The sequence below is a fragment of the Glossina fuscipes genome, unplaced genomic scaffold (genome assembly GCF_014805625.2).
Source record: "Glossina fuscipes isolate IAEA_lab_2018 unplaced genomic scaffold, Yale_Gfus_2 42, whole genome shotgun sequence".
In the NCBI taxonomy this organism is placed as follows: domain Eukaryota; kingdom Metazoa; phylum Arthropoda; class Insecta; order Diptera; family Glossinidae; genus Glossina; species Glossina fuscipes.
This window is the reverse complement of record NW_023998426.1, coordinates 879,509-896,094: the sequence shown is the minus strand read 5'-3', so window position 1 is coordinate 896,094 and position 16,586 is coordinate 879,509. Positions and strand designations below refer to the sequence as shown.

General features: G+C 34.0%; 1 protein-coding gene across 2 annotated transcripts in view; it reads left to right on the top strand.

Annotated features, from left to right (window-relative positions):
• Window positions 1-2,271: 2,271 nt before the first annotated feature.
• LOC119636863 (probable serine/threonine-protein kinase cdc7) overlaps window positions 2,272-16,586 on the top strand; it is a 44,036-nt gene continuing 29,721 nt past the window's right edge. For both annotated transcript variants that reach the window (XM_038032522.1, XM_038032523.1), the window contains exon 1: window positions 2,272-2,588. In XM_038032522.1, the coding sequence (XP_037888450.1) occupies window positions 2,417-2,588 (172 nt within the window). In that variant the 5' untranslated portion in view covers window positions 2,272-2,416. The remainder of the gene's footprint in view (window positions 2,589-16,586) is intronic.

The following is a 16,586-nucleotide window of genomic DNA, read 5'->3' as shown; positions in this document are numbered from 1 at the left end:
TTGCTGCCATATGCGTTAACGTTCACGGTACGATCAATATTTTGCTAAAATATGGGTTAATTGTAAACTAACAGCGGCGCGTATGCAAATCGATGAATCATCGGATATTTGATAAGATATAATAAAAATGATGATTCAAATTTTTATAACTTACCATAACCTAAAGAAAACTCAACGTCATCGAAACTTCTTCCAATTAAAATAAAAAGAAAACGGAAATAATTTATTCGTTTCAAGTTACAGGTTTTATACCCTCTGCTAGCTTGTGTGTTAAGGCACCAACAGCTTTCAATAAATCGTAGGGTGCATCGGCAGATTATGATCATTTTCCATTGCGAGGCAAATTGTGGTCATTAGATGAGAGGCTCACCCTTTTATTTTCCTTTTTGCGTCAGGGGTTTCTTCGGGAACAGACGGGAGAAGCACATATATATATATATATATATAAATATGTGCAAGTTTTTAATCCGCCATATGTCCAATGGTATATGGAGTAAATGTTATGAAATAAAATAAAGTAGGATGTATTTCTCAATTCTCTGAGAAGGATTAGAGACTGAATTATAGGCATATTATGAGTCAAGACGGAGTTTTTTCTGCCTTTTATGGGTCTATGGTTGTCGTGCAATTCGCCACTTGGAGTATTTGCTGCTGTGGAACTTGACACCAAAGTCTTTGTTGCCATGCAATTCGACATATAGATGCTATGGTGCTGCGGGTGTCGAAGCTTAGGATCCTTGTTGATGTGGGGCTCGATAATTAAGCTCTTTGTTGCAGTGAGGCTTGATACTTAGGGCTTTCGTTGCAGTGCAACTCGATACTTAGGGCCGCCTTTTACTGTAGGGCTCGACACTTACGGCCTTGGCTGCCGTACAATTCGCTCAATACTTACGGCCTTTGTTGCAGTGAACTTGGGCTTTTAGCGTCTCAGGTATAACGCAATTCGACACTTATGACGTTTGTGCTCTTGCGATTCAAACCAAGCCACCGTGAGCTCATGTAAAGTGCCTCTCGTTGGCAGGCCAGTATATCACTGCCCTGGTAATTGCTCTCAATCGTGGTGCTAGAATGAATCTGGTGGCAGCTCTTCGGGCGAAGATTCTTATAAACGCAGTTACAATGGAAAAGTGTAATGACCTCACACACCCAAGTCTGAAATATCTGTATGTCTTACAAATGGGCGAAAAAATGCAGTGTAAACCTATTAGACCCAAGTTCAGAGATATGGAAAGTGCAATTATTTTATTATATTACAAGCATAATGAAGCCTTCTTTGAAATCGATTAATTTTGAGGAAATATTTTTTTTTTTCTATTTAACAATTCCGGATACTTTTTGCACAGAAAGTGATCTGGTTTAAAATCTTTTTACCCTCCTCTTTAAAACATTTTAAAAAAGTTTTAACAATAACTTTTGAAAGAGAAAATGTAAGAGAAACGATGAAAAGAGAAAAAATCTTTGGCAGTAAGAAAGAGAGAGAGAATAATTCGTCATCGAATGCTTTTTTTGACTTTTATCTTCACGACTGAACCGTAAGAGTCGTTAAAGCAATACAAAGACTAATGCAGCGAAAAGGAAAATTAAGAGCAAACGAGAAAAGAAAAAAAACAAAGGAATGAAAAGAAGATCAATTTGCGTGAGTAAGCGAGTTGAATGGATGGATAGATGGACGGATGGATGGATGGATGGCCGGATCGATGATTGTGTGTTATGTTATAACAACTAAACATTACTACATTGACATGCACGACCGCATTAAGTGTAGCCCCGACGTATGTGCTCATACGTTTATAGTTAAATTATAATGGCTATGTGGCTGCTTGTTTCCCATAAACTGCCTTTTACCAAATGGTTAAAATCAGTTTGAAGCTGAGACTCGATCGCGAACGTTCGCAGGTCGTTCAAGACAATAACAATTTTTAAAAAGGAACAAAATAAAAAAAAAAAGAAAGAAAGAAAAACGTGCGCATTTTTTCTCATTCTTTTACTTATTATCAACTATAACAGCGAATAACCGTAAATAAGTGCTTAAAATAAATAAAAAATAAATAAATAAATAAAAGAGAAAGAAAAAAATATTGTTTCATTTTTTTCGTGAATAAATTAATTTATTTTAATTGAGAAAAAAAAAAAAGAAGATAAACATAAAACAAGTTATAAACAAAGGTGTAAAGAACTTTTATTCATTCTTTATTTCTTAAATAAAAAAATAAAATGCTGATTAATAAAAAAAGAATATTTTTCACGAGTTAATTTTAGAAAAATAACAATAACAACAACAAAAAGAAAATAAATATGTTTAAAAATTAATAAAACGGATTTTATTTTGATTTTCAAAAATTCGGTTTTGGTATTATTTGGCAATTGAATTGAGAAAAGAAGAAGAAGAAGAAGAAGAAAAAAAAACAAATTCAAAATGTTTTCTTTCGACAATAAACTCCACAATCAGTGCTTTCAACATCACCGTGAATACCGTAATTGCAAGCAATGCTGTTGCTTAAATAAAGGGTTAATGCTAACAATTTTAGGCACCATATGGTTCATAATAACCAGTATTGCCACTACCCAGGCTGCCGCTGTTTACACGAGTAAGTTAAAGTTACAAGAATTGTGATAAAGCAAACAATAGCAAACCTTGGATATTCACCATCGCCCAAGTCAAACATAGAAATAATTTTGCAATTTTTCTTTAATTACCCTCGCTACCGATGGATTGGTTAAGATAATCAATACAACCATAGTTGGATTATAATCTTGATAAGTATTTATTTTACATCTTTAAAGATAGGATGATATCGAGAATTTCAATTATTTCACGGGATTCTTCTACCATTCTAAGCAGGGTCAAGCTTTCGATTTACGTTTAAATCAAAATTTCAGTTTACATGATGTCGTTGGCGGGAACACAACCAACTTTAACTGCATGTTACTCAACTCAGAAATTAACTTCATCACCAATAAGTCTAACATAACCTATAAATTAACAAAATTTTATCATCAAAAGTTTTTAAATTTGTCAAATAATTCAAAGTAAAGGAAAAACTCGTATGACTATGAATTTTTTAAAATAAAAATTATGACATGTTACTGGAGATATAGAGAAGTCTATATATGAAAAGCCATTCACCAAAGGCCTTCAACAAACCCGAAAAAGACAAGAAAATTTCGTTTATCCAATTAAATTACGACTAAATACTTCAAGTGTCAGTTTTGTTTTATAAGGGCTTATATGACTTTAACCAGTTAACTGTGTATAACAAATACACACACACACATGGGCATACGTCCATACGTTCTTGTCGGATTTCCTCATAAGATTTTGTCATTATGAGTGCGTAGTTGACTGCGTATCTTGTATTTGATGGTGATCGGGATAGGCTACAGCAAGTGTGGGGTGGCTTTGTCAAGTCGCTGGTTAGCTGGATAGGAGCATCGAAATCTAATCGATTAAGAAAGCAATGACTCTCAAATAGGGCAGATAGCTTTTGCTAGACATTTTGTAAGACTTTTGATTTCAAGAGCACCAATGCCTAATCGGGTATGAAACAAATGATTCGCAGACGGGACAAATGGCTTTGGTTAAGGGTTCAAGTATTAAAGTAGAGAGATGTAGAGTAATGTTTAAGTCAATCGGACATGAAAAAAATACACCTGAGCGACTTGCCGCTAACGTTTTCGCGATGAGACATTTGTAGCATTTGTGACGATTTATTTCCGCTCTAAGAGTACCATAATGTTCTTGGTTAAGAAAAAAATCTTCTTTGGTTTTTTTTTTCCGAACAATTATTGTTCGCATTTGATACTTAGATATTAGAAATTAGAAAATACTCTTTGACAAATAACAAAAGTGCAAACCTTCAAGTTTAGGAATACCACATTCGAGTCCTACACATATCTCTGATCTTTATCTTGACATTAGTCCAAAATCTTGATTTGAAATCTACAGGGTGCTTAAGAGACAACGGCCCGACCGGCGAAAGCATGATTAAGTGGATAGATAACGCCTCTTTAGATCATAGGGTGAGCGACTCGCTTCTTCCCGCGTAGAAAGGACGCGTATCTTTTATCTTTGCCTTGACATGAGTTCAAAATCTTGATTTAAAAAGTTACAAGGCGCTTAAGAGAAGTCGGCAATTTGACTCGATAAACAAGCGAAAGCATGATTAAATGCATCCGTTATATTCTGCCGATTTAGATATTATTATATAGTCTTCTGATATTGCAAACAAATTAATGATCCAGGTATGCGATCCGTTTGGGATTGGCGGGTATAAAAAATTTCATTATTCAATATATTCATAAAAAAAAAAGAAAGAAAACATCAGGAAATTTTCTTAACGAATTTTTAATAATGCAGCCAAATTTTGTATTTCCAATTTTTGTCCCGGTTTCGCAGGTTTCGCTTAAAAAATCCACTTATATATGCAATTTTAAATGTTTGCCAAAGTCAAAGTTAACAAATCGCCAGCGCTTTTTGTTTTTTTTTTTTTCTTATTTATATAAAAATAAAATAAACAAGTTTTAGCCATATACATATATATATATATATATATATATATATATATACATATTTTTAAACAAACATAAGTTACGACAACATTTTAGCTACAGAGTTAGGCTAGTTGTTATTTATATATAGATAGATAAGTCATATTAAAATAGATAAGTGGATATCTCTACAACAAGTTAACCATCAATTCCTGTTTAAGTCCCCTAGTTGTTTTTAAAGAATAGAGATATTTTATTCCTGGTAAAATATATGTATACATGTACATCACAGGCGTTCAGATTTCGATTCTTCTTCTACTACTTCTTCTTCTTCTTCTTCTAAAATTGCACTTGTCACATTAATATTGCAACCTATTAATCAGACTTTTCTATGTGAAAGTTTTGAAAGAGGGAAAATTTTCATACGGTTTAGTCAAACTTTTAATATTCCGTCCGTATAGACTTGAGAAAGATAAGAAATTATAAGATTGAAGAAAGTTTTTTTTTTGTTATATGAAGTTGAGCATATTGTTTTCTTTCTTTGTAACCTTTTTGTCTCTATCATCTTTTCCTTTTATATTCTCTTCAATAGTTTTCACTATTACTACAGTCGATGTATGAATATTCAAAAAAATACGATTACGATGTCGGTCTTCAAGGCTATGGGGTTATATCATAACATTTGAGGTTATGTCACAACATCTGAGTTCATATTATAACATTTATTCTAATCTGTTAAAGTCTATTATCTACGCTTCAACAAACGTTTACATTACATACAGCCCTAGGCAAATAAGTATCACCAATTTAAACTAATTAAGGGGAAAAAAAAGTAATATGTTATTACGGTAGATTAAAAACAAAAAAAAAAACAATGTTCACAATTAGTAGACGAGTATAAAAGTTTGTAAATAAATTTAAAAGTCATAGTCAATGTTGCGGAAAAAAATATCTTTGGAAAGAGGCAAAAACGATTGGAGTTAGATCTGATTGCGTCTTCATCTTCTTTTATTACCAATACATTACTGCATCTAAGTGTTCACTTTCTTTCATTTCTTTGTTCGATAAATGAATATTTTATTAAAATGCATCCTAATAAAAAGAACGAACAATAAAGAGAACAAAGCCACCTAAAGAACCGAATTTACCAGTCTCTTTGATTCCTCTTCTAATATATATTGAGTAACAACTTGACCTTGCGTCCACCAAAAAGTAAAGAAGTTGAACGGTTTTAATGGAAAACTCTAACTCAATGTGCTGAGGAAATTTGTTGTAGCTTTTTGAGTAATTCCTATTCTAAGGTGCACTTCGCATAGCTCTCTCTAAGGGACCGGAGCCCTAAATGTCCTCCCTTTTTCTCTTCTTCTTTTTTTTTTATATGACCAGTTAGGGACTGCAACCTACACACTCAGTGTCTGGAAAAAGAGACAGAAAGCGGTAGAAGCTCAGTGAATTTGGGCCCGATCGGTAAGTGCCTTTGCCGAATGAGCACTCACTGTAGTTACGATCAAGTGCAGTCATCAAACATTACTGAGGTGTGAACTTGCACGCATTGAAGTCGCATCTCCTATCATGCAGAAGGAAGCTTCGGAGATCGCACAGCTTCTTGATCAATACTAAACTCTAGATTGATTACATTGATTGTCCATCTGTTGGACTGTTGTAAACAGTATCTTGGCCGCAAAAATGAACCCATCGACTACAATTTTGACAGAAATATTGCAAGTTCCTGCACGCAGGTTGATATACAAATCGGTCGAAGGACCTGTATACAGCACTACGTTAAGTGAGGAGATCTTTGTTTTTCTAAATGAATAAAAAATTGGTTTTTTGCTTATGACTAATAAATTACTGCAGATGGATCTAGAAAAATTGGACGCTATATTCTAAAAGTGACGCTGTGGTACAAAAAGCAAACAATTGGCCACGCCCATCTAATTTTATAGTGTGTCATAACTTCATTTTTTTTAAACATGTATAAGGTACAGAAGTAAAGTAAAGCACAAAAAATCCCATCAGATAAGTTCATCAAAATGCATCTAAACATGTCCCTCCGTCCATCTGTCCCTCTGCGCAACTGTGTAGTGTCCATGGTAAACATTTTCAAAGGAATTTGGAAATGACTCAAACTTTTCAAAGAACACGCCTAAAACGCCTACACCCTTATATAAGAAAAACTCTGAACACTTTTGCTTTCCCGTTCTCTTGTTCGTTGCTCATGAACGGTGATGGGTACAAAACATTCGGTCCGAACTTCTACTTATTTAGCTTGTTAACAATAATCAGTCATGAAACCAACATGTATTAATTGGATCCTTTTAATATGTTTTTTAATTTCTTTTCCAACGGTATTGAATGCTTGTTGCACAAGTCATCCTGCACACTAGCGTAATGTACGCTTTAAATTCGTTTATTTTATTACTGTTTTCATTGCATTTTTACAACTTCTTTAGAGCATTACTTTTGTTAAACCTTTGATTTACGCTAATGATTTCTCAATTGTCACAAATCAATTATCGCCATTAGAAATATTGCTGAGCATATTTATTGCAACAAAAATGCACTCAATGTGTTGTCATTTTTTTTTTTAATATTATTATTATTATTATTATTATTATTATTAAACGAACAATGAATTAATTTGATAATTAATTTGATTGAATTAAGTTTAATAAAAATTCAAATTTTTTTTTATTAATTAATCTTGGGTTGCGAGGAGAAAACTGCCGTAAATTCACGTTACAGAGACTATAGTAAATTTGTTGGTGAAGTTCGTAAAGATTTCGAATAAAACGCATAAAAATGATACAATGTTGATTGGAAAAGACGGAATCGATTTAACCCTGTTAATCTCCGTGGAGAATTCCGGTTTTTGACTTGAATAGTTCGACGCGATTGAGAGATTTTGAATCGAGTTTTCTTTTTATACCAACAATTGAGAAATCTCTTCGAGTATCGAAATAAATATCAAATGAATCTCCGGAAATTGTGCTTTGATTGTTTTCAATATGGATTTATCCCTAACGGATACGACTATGTGAAGTTCAGTCTCTTATGTAAATCATTGGAATAATTGAAATTTTATTGTTTAAATTCATTTATTTATCTGAACAATTTGTGTAAAAACATAAACCCGTATAGACAGATCATAAATTTTTATCACGTGCACCACCGGCGGTACACGAATATATTAAGTTCTTGCAGATGTGTATAATGCCGAGAAAGACTTGAGATAGACCCATTTTTTTATTAGAACCGTCGATTCAGTTTGTCTGTCCATCTGTCCTTTTTTTTTTTTTTCTGGTGTTCAACTTAGGGTTTGCAAAATGTTGAGACATTTTGATGAAATTTGGTATACACCGACATGTCTCGGACCAAGGACGCACGCTTCTCAGACCACTTTTTCGATCACTTTTAATTCAACGCGTTATTCTTATTTCATTGAAACGTGATATGAACAACTATGTTAAGCGAAATGGTGCAGGGTATTTAATGTTAGGCCAGAAAAGAAACGATTTGCTGATGCAAGTTTTGCATGGGCTTTGATTGACTTCATAGCAAATAAAAAAATTATCAAATGTCAAACTACGGTTATTATTCTGAAATAATATGGACCGTTCTTTAAGGCTTCTCTGGCCCAAATTTTGTCCTCGACTGCGCTCTTTCCGTTCGCGATACGGGACACCCTTCTATGAGTCACTTCATGGCATAATAAGACGCATTTTGTGGGAGAAGTTAATTTTGATATCATGACTAACTCCAACTTTGTTTTGTTATTTTTTTTTTAGAGTTAATTGTTGATTCAAAGCAAATTAAAGAATTTTTTTTTTTTTCTTTTTTGAACAATCACAAGATTTAAGTTCAATGTAAAATATGACTCAGTGAAACACTGTGGTCCACTTTGGATTAAATAAAGCGGCGTATTTCCAAGAAAGTAGTGCTTATGCTATGATACCTTATTATAACACACACTCTTACATAGTACCATATGTCTACAATATTGTCATACATATTTGAGTAAAAAAGAATATAACTTTTTTGTTTTTGTTACTAACGAAAGCGATAAAAACAAGTAAATATTACAACAGGTTCATACCAAGTTGAACGTATTGTTTTTCGTATTTAAATGCTTTTTGATCGTTTTGCCTTGAGATCAAGAGTTCGTCAATTAAATGAGTTTATACGAAAATTTGAATAATTATTATTTACGTACATTTATAATGTTATTATTATCCAACGGAATATATACGCTTTTAATATTCACAAATATTTATGATCAATATTCGATTATTTATGGCTGCTTAGTTGTTGTTAAAGACGCAGTTTGAGAGTATTTGTAATAAACAAAAAAAAAAAAAAAACATTTATTTTAAATAATTTCTCTTATCGTGTGTATTATTTATTTTTAGATAATTTATTTTTTATTTTTAGAAAATATTCGAAAATTAATTTTTCAAATATTCTAATGAGTAATAAGTTTTAACTCGTTTATGAAAGGAATTTTAAACAAATAATTAAACAAAAAATTTAACAATAAATAGTTTTGTTAAACGAATTTAAAAAAATACGTTGCCACTGCTGTTCAGAATTTGCTTTTATCGCTTGGCTCTTTATTTATTTCATTCATCCCGCTCGTTTATCTCATTTCAATTCAATAACAATTTTCAAATGTCAGTTAAATTTGGCTTATCTGCTTGATTGGACGAATAAGTCAGAATCGCGGTTAGTAATTACTAGCAACTAGTAATCACGGGGTCAAATTTCAAGTGCGTTAGACTTTACTTCGATCGTAACGACAGTGTGTTTACAGTCGGTATTGGGCAAACGCTACTAGGCGTTCTCTTCTCTTTCTTCTGCTTCCACACATGTTTCTTATCCCACCGTGTTAAACGAATTAAGCATATCCCTTGATTCATAGGCCATATTAAAAAGAAAAAAAATTATATATGTATATATATATATATATAAAGAATATAAAGAATGTTACATTATTTCTTGAACTTTCATATGTGGACCGCTGAGTATTTACTAAATTCTAAATTAACTAATGTGAGAAAAAATATTTTATTATAAAACGGAAAAGAAGCCAAAGTAAAAGAAAAGTTATAGTACGTTTGTGTCCAATTGCGACACTTAAAGATAGGTAAACCTAGTAATACTTACTTCAACACAATTATAACATATCTGGCGATGCTTCACAACGAGCCAAGTATTGGCTATCTTAGTATATTAAAGGATAGGTGGTATTCGCTTATTCGGTCGTGGAAGACCGGTTGTGCAGAAGGCAAAAGGCATATCAGCCATGTAACCTATTTTTATGCGCAACACACACCTTGTAGAAAGCACTAAATTGCTTTACTGCAACGTGATTCGTTCAGTTCTGGGCTACGAATTCCCAATCTGTGTTTCCGTTCTTCTAACAGTAGCCAAAGATTTCCAAATCTTTGGGCGGAAAATATTGAGAAAATGTATCGGCAAAGCGGTGACAAAGCGGCTGCAAAACATCAGGAGTCAGGCCGTTATGCAGATTTGTTTTGTCTTTAAAAAAGAAATTCGAAGAAAAACTTGCCACACCTGGCAAAGGCATATCATTGCTTACCTCTCACCAGTGGACATCCTGTTCGAAGAAATTGACAGCGAGGCAGATTCGTTCGCAATTCCACCATTTTATGAAATACGCGCGGCCAGCATTCATAGTGATAGTCACACCACCACCTGTTTTACTTACCTACCTGGAAAAATGTTTAATTTTGTTATGTAATTAACTCGATTGTGACAGCAACTCTGCCATAGCTTGCACACGTTCATGCATAATTGTGTACACGAACGCACGTTCCCTGTTTACGTATATATGTTATCCGTAGGTGACAAGCACAACTGTAAATTTGTTACTTTCACAGATTCGCTGTAATCGACGTTTAATAGCCAAATGCTACACCATGCAGAAATTTGCATCAATATTATAATCGGCCACTGTGTGCATCTTTGTATTCTTCCTGCATTTTATTACTATCCTAAGTTTTTTTTTTTTATAACATCAATCCTACGACGAACAAGTCTAAGGTAATCTATTGTTACACTAGTGTCAAAGGAGTAGTGGACACTGTGCAACAATTATGTTCAGGGATGAGTACTGCTGATAAGATCTGTTGGTGGCCACTTTGCTTATTCCATGATGTGCATAGCGAACTTAAGCTTAATAAACGCATCTGTTATTTATGTGTCAAATAAAGTACGACAGCGACAATAACCTCTCACACGAAGAGAGTTTACATTGGCTGATAGCCTCGGTCGTCTTGCCTAAAGCCTTCCATCAAAATAAGAGATATTTTGAAGATTGAATGGCGAACAAGCGAACAATTTGAACCTTTAGTCCATTGAGAAAACGTACTACTGCAACAAGGCTATTTGTGAGCACACACACACGCACACTTCTAACATCTGCCAACAGTGCAAACGATAATTTTAACCATATTTAGATTTTTTAATTGAAATATTATAATGCTTCTCCTAACTTACGTTATATTCTTGTTTTTAACTCGTAGTCTATTACTTGATTGGTTAGTTGCAGATTAACACCGATCTAAGTTTAGTTATCTAAGGTTAAAGAATAAGTATTCGCTTATTCTTCATTCGCTTATTGTCAAAGAAGTGTTAATAAGTAAATATAAGATAACCTCAGGCAACACCGTATTAGTTATTAGTGTCATGTTCTGCCTAGGAACGATATTGGCAGTGCAAGCACAGTGCAGAGAATCCGTTTTATGTTATGTATTGAGTCCGAAGAGTTGTTCAAATTTTTGTTTGCAGCCTAAAATGGGTTAAACGTAATTCATACTATGATCTGCATGGCATACATGATAAACTTAAAACACCTACTACTTGTAGGTTGTAGAGTAGCATGGCATGTTTAACATGGATACTAAGAAAATGTGAAATGACGTAGAAACCCTCACACCTCAGCTATTGTGGCACAAAAGGATGTTTAATTCACATCCATTTCAAGTAATGCTTGTGGCAGATTATTGCTCGCAAGACAAGCAACTATACGCTATACGTATTTTGTATGTAGATTATAATGCAGGAAAACAGAGGATGGAAAGCTTGATAGCAAGACGAATGTTTCAGGCAAACAGGTTAATGGAGGGAGTTTTCGCATACTGAGAGATTAACTTTGTTATGATTAATTTTTACATTTTATTTGGCTATTAATTCGGTTTTGATAAATTCTTAGATCACAAGGTTTCTATTGGTTTAAATCTTTTAAATTACACGCTATTGACTTAAGTCTTCTCATCTTCCGTTGGGATTGTTTGTAATACATTTGCCGGTTTGCGCGGTAAGCAGGGCTTACTTCAATTTAAAGATATTTCTTAAGTTTCCTATTTCGTTATTACAATTTCTTTTTAGGTCCTTGTCAAATGTAAAAATATTTTTCTTTATTGCCTTTAAATTGAACTCTTTCCTCTTGGTGTCTCAGATGGATGCTTCTTCTTCTAAAAATCTTCTAATATCAAAATTGCGTTGCATGTCCTTTATCGATTTCCACTTTGTGCTCTTGAAAACTTAAATCAAATATGGATGGACGGACAGAAATGGCTAAAACAAGTTGGAATCTTTCATTTAAAAAACACAGATAAAGACAGTACAGCGCGTGTAATTCCCATTTGATAGAAATAATTGTCTTTGCGCCCCTAAAACCTCTATAATGATTACATATTTTGTCGGTGAAAGATTGCTTTAAGTCAACAAGTTGTTTGTAAGAATGGATTGTTTCATGACGATGTAGTTTTCAAGAAGAAAGTCGATCGCAAAACGACAGAATCAGACGACTTTTATAGCATAATATTTGCCCACTGCGGTCACGTTGACAGCTTAGAAAAGTCGTTAAGTGCAGGTCAAGTTGAAAGCCTGTAAAAGTTTCTTATTTCTTGTCTTTCCGTTTATCTTGGTTATGTGGAACGTTAAAAATTCCACATAAATCTTTTTATCTTCTCTTGGCTAAATTTCATGTAAATTTTATTTTATTTATTTTATTAATAATTCATTTACAGCCTTCCTCGCTTATATTAAATTTACACTGGTGTCTGCAACTGCCACAAGCTTGATTCTTGGTTTGAAATCACTTTATGACATTTGTTACGTCGGCATATTTTAGCCAAAGGATGAACTCTATCGAAGATGGCTTTGGTCAGAGCATTCTTGCGGCCACCCCATTGCCGCCCAACCGCATAGGTAGACGCAACAATCAAGTCGGTGCTCACGTATCCATATATCCATGCGACAATAGCAGTCGAAAAAGTGGTCCGATCCGAATCATTTTCAATAGCGTTCGCCCTTGAACCAAAATAAGTTCTATCACAACATTTCATAACTCGTTACTTATAGGTTGATATCAAAAATCAGAGGGAACGACATTCTAACAATCTGATAATAGAAGATGGGCCTTTTTCAAGTCGTTTTGGGTGCCGTTTGCATTCGCATAAACTTGATAACCCATGTACCACAAGTGTTGCGGGGTATAGAAAAGGAAAAATAGAACACAAAGCCAAGCAAGCATGCTATAGTCGAACAAGGCCTACGATTAGGTACCCCACACCACTTCGCCTGGTATAGTCATTCACTTATTTCTTAATAATGCGCCAAAAGTTACACATTATTTTTCAGTAAAGCCATAATTTTGTTGAAACCCCTCGTGGTCGAAATTTAATAAACGTAATTTACTTGTCAAAGATTTTATTATTCTTTTCGAACTTTTTCCATATAAATATTCTTTATTTGTCTGTAAAGACTTGTTTTTTAGCATGGACTATATAAGTCTATTTTGCGGACCTCTATTCGTAGAACGGTTCTCATGAAAAAGCCTTCAGTAGGCAGTATAGTGTAATTTTTAAAATATTAAGGCGAAAATAGGTTAAGTATAGTTAATGGTCGCCCAAGCTTGGCTATAACAGTTTAAATTGTCTCATAATCTTATTAAATATTATAAACATTTTGAAGGTAAACTCTTTAGCGAAATGTTCCATGTATTCGTAACCTAAGAGCAGTTATTAATCATTTTCTTATTTCTTAGAAGCTAAAATCGGTCAAACTAATAAAATTACAACCAGTTTTTGAGATCATTCTTACTAGTTAAGCTTACTTAATAATGAGCGAGAAGGCTAAGACAATTTAAGATGATTATCGCGAAGGTGAGTAGATCGATTAAAGTGGAATATGATGTCATCCCTTTCGTTGTCAACGTTAAAGTTGATTCAAAGATATTTTGTTCACTAAACTTCAGATCTTGAGAAAAACCAACAAAAACTAAATGTCAAGAATTCTTAATTCTTGCTCATCACATAAATAAGTTTATTCAAGAATAAGTAAACAAGTGGATCTTTATTAAGTCCTCTAAGTCATCCTGCAGTTCATATAGCGACTTTCGAAAATGAGGGATTATGTGGAAGGTGATCGAAAAAGTGGTTCCATCCCAATCATTTTCAATAACGTTTATCCTTGGGCCAAAACAAGTCGGTGTGCCAAACTTCATCAATCTGTCTCAAAGTTACGGAACAATACAGACAGATGGACAAACAGGCAGACAAACGGACCGACAAGCTTCAATTGATATAGAAAATAATTCTGAATTGATCGATATAATCAAAGATGTCGTCATCTGAAGTCCTTTCGGATGTTGCGTACATCCACACAAACTTTACACGCCCTTGTAGCTTGTACCACGAGTGGTGGCAAAAGCCGATTGAAAGGTGAGCAAAAAGAAGGCTTGAAATTGTATAATAGTTACTACACCATCTACGTAGTTATATGTTTCTTGGAAAAAAAAAAAAAAAATGTAAAAGCTAACCTTCTAATATGATCTTCGAGTTTACACAAACAATAGCTTTACGCGATTTGTTCATTGATAAATAATGTGAACGTTTAAAACCCTTAATTACAATGATTAGAAATTTTAACACGGAATTGAACAGAACTGCCTGGCGTGCTGTCTCGCCTAAATGTTGTCATATAGATATGTTTCACATATATGTATTAAATAGGTGTGCTCACGAAACAAAATATTATTCTATTGACCTAAATGCAACTTAAGGGGTTTAAGAATATATTTTTTTTTTTTTCTTTGTTTCTGTAACACATCATTCATTTTTACTCACATTCAATAAAGGTAAATAAGTGCTTTTTATTGCTGTTTTATTTTATAAAATTTACAATTGAATTTAGTTTTTTATTTATATCCATAATTGCATGTCATAATAAATTTTGCAACTGATTTTTATTTTTTGAACAAACCTTCAAACAGAGAGATAGCAATCATTGTATCTATATATGTATCTGTTCGCAAAATTTGTAGGTGTGTTTGTGTGAAAGTACAATTTTTTTGAAATGAAAATTTACCTGAATATAAATAATGATATGTCAGCACATTTATGGTAAAAAAAAACTAACATAAATTATATTAAAATTATTTAAAAACAAAAAAACCCGATAATAATGTTAATCGTAATGATGGAAACGATAATTATGATGATTAGACAATTCAACGATTTTCATAAAAGATTACTCGGACGGTCACGAAAAGCAAACCTGGTTGTTCCTTCCCTTTTTTTATATATGACCAACCAACCCGGGAAGATCCGAAGCGGGTAAATGGCAAAGGGAAACGGAGGGAAGAAGGCAGTGGAATGGCTGCAACCCAATGGCGATGAACTAAGCCGTTCGCTATAGCTACGATGACCATCGCCTTGGTAGTTGCGCGACTTTTATCTACTCGGTCACGCTATAATCAGAATGCTTAACGTTCTTTACCTTGGGAACATATTAAAACACTTGCAATTTTGTTGTTTTGTGTATAGTTTCTACGCCAGGGAGGCTGACTTAGATTAGATAGTAATCACAGCGCTTTGATTAAAAATACGTCTTATGTCTCATATGCAAGATTTACACTCTCCTGCATTTATTAAATCTTTAGTTTTTTTCCCTTTCAAAACAATTTCATCCTGATTGTAACGTTCGATGTTGTTCCAGACAAACGGAACGAACTGATTTTTCTTTTTTGTGTATGTCTATCCACAAGCCAGGATATCACCTATGTGTACAGGGAATATGGCCAATAAGGATTTTAGGTAGAAGAGAATGGAAAGTAAATAGTGTTTGCGTACTTTTGATTTAAATGTGTAAACAACAGGTACGGCGAAAAAGAGTTCTGCTGGCAGATTGTCCCAAAGGCGCAAAGTGCGATTAGAGAATGACGAGTCGTGTCAGTGTGGAACGCGATATACAGGGAAGTCCAGGGCGGCTAGATGAGAACGCTGAAAAGACCTTGTAATCCTCTTAAAAGACTTAATTTGCGGAAAAATAATTTTTATCTCGGTAGAACATTTGCGGTGCATGTACCTATACATGAGCGCTACAGGCCGACGCTCCAGGATATCGATAATGTTTGCCACGCTTTCGTCGGCCATGAGCACCTGAGTCTTTTGTTCTACGCGGTAGAGAGACTCCATGCAAAATTTGGAGGCCCACGCACATACAAGCCAGTTATATTCTAATTTTGGGCGAATGTAGGCGTTGTAAATAGTGGGGACATAGGCTGCAATGAATTATTTTTTCCTCCGCTTTAAAAAACCTCACTCCTCACACCTCATTCGACACTCATTTTGTGTTCTCTTGCCCAGAAAATCGATAGATGCCGATTCTTGTACATTGGCACCATTACAGAAGAAGGATCGCTTGTCGGTCCCTCTGCGCATAAAGAAAAAGACAGCACTGTGTTTTCGTGGCATTAAAATTCATTCTATTAGTTTGAGGTCTCGATTTAAAGCGTCATTCATCAAGCAACGTTTGTTGTGTATTTCGGTGCTGTTGGGTCTCCTGGGTAGAAGAGAGTGCGTGGCACAGAGTGGTGTCGTGTACGAGTGAATAATCAGGATTTTCTGTCACGCATAGAAGATCGTCGATGAAAACTATGGAAAGCGACGAAGAAAGAACATAAAAGAATAAACTAATTAAAAAGTACAACGGCGTTTAGCTTTTATCGTCATTCAAAGTTTTTGTGTATATGAAAAATTATTTTCATGCCGTAAGGGTCCATTTTCTTA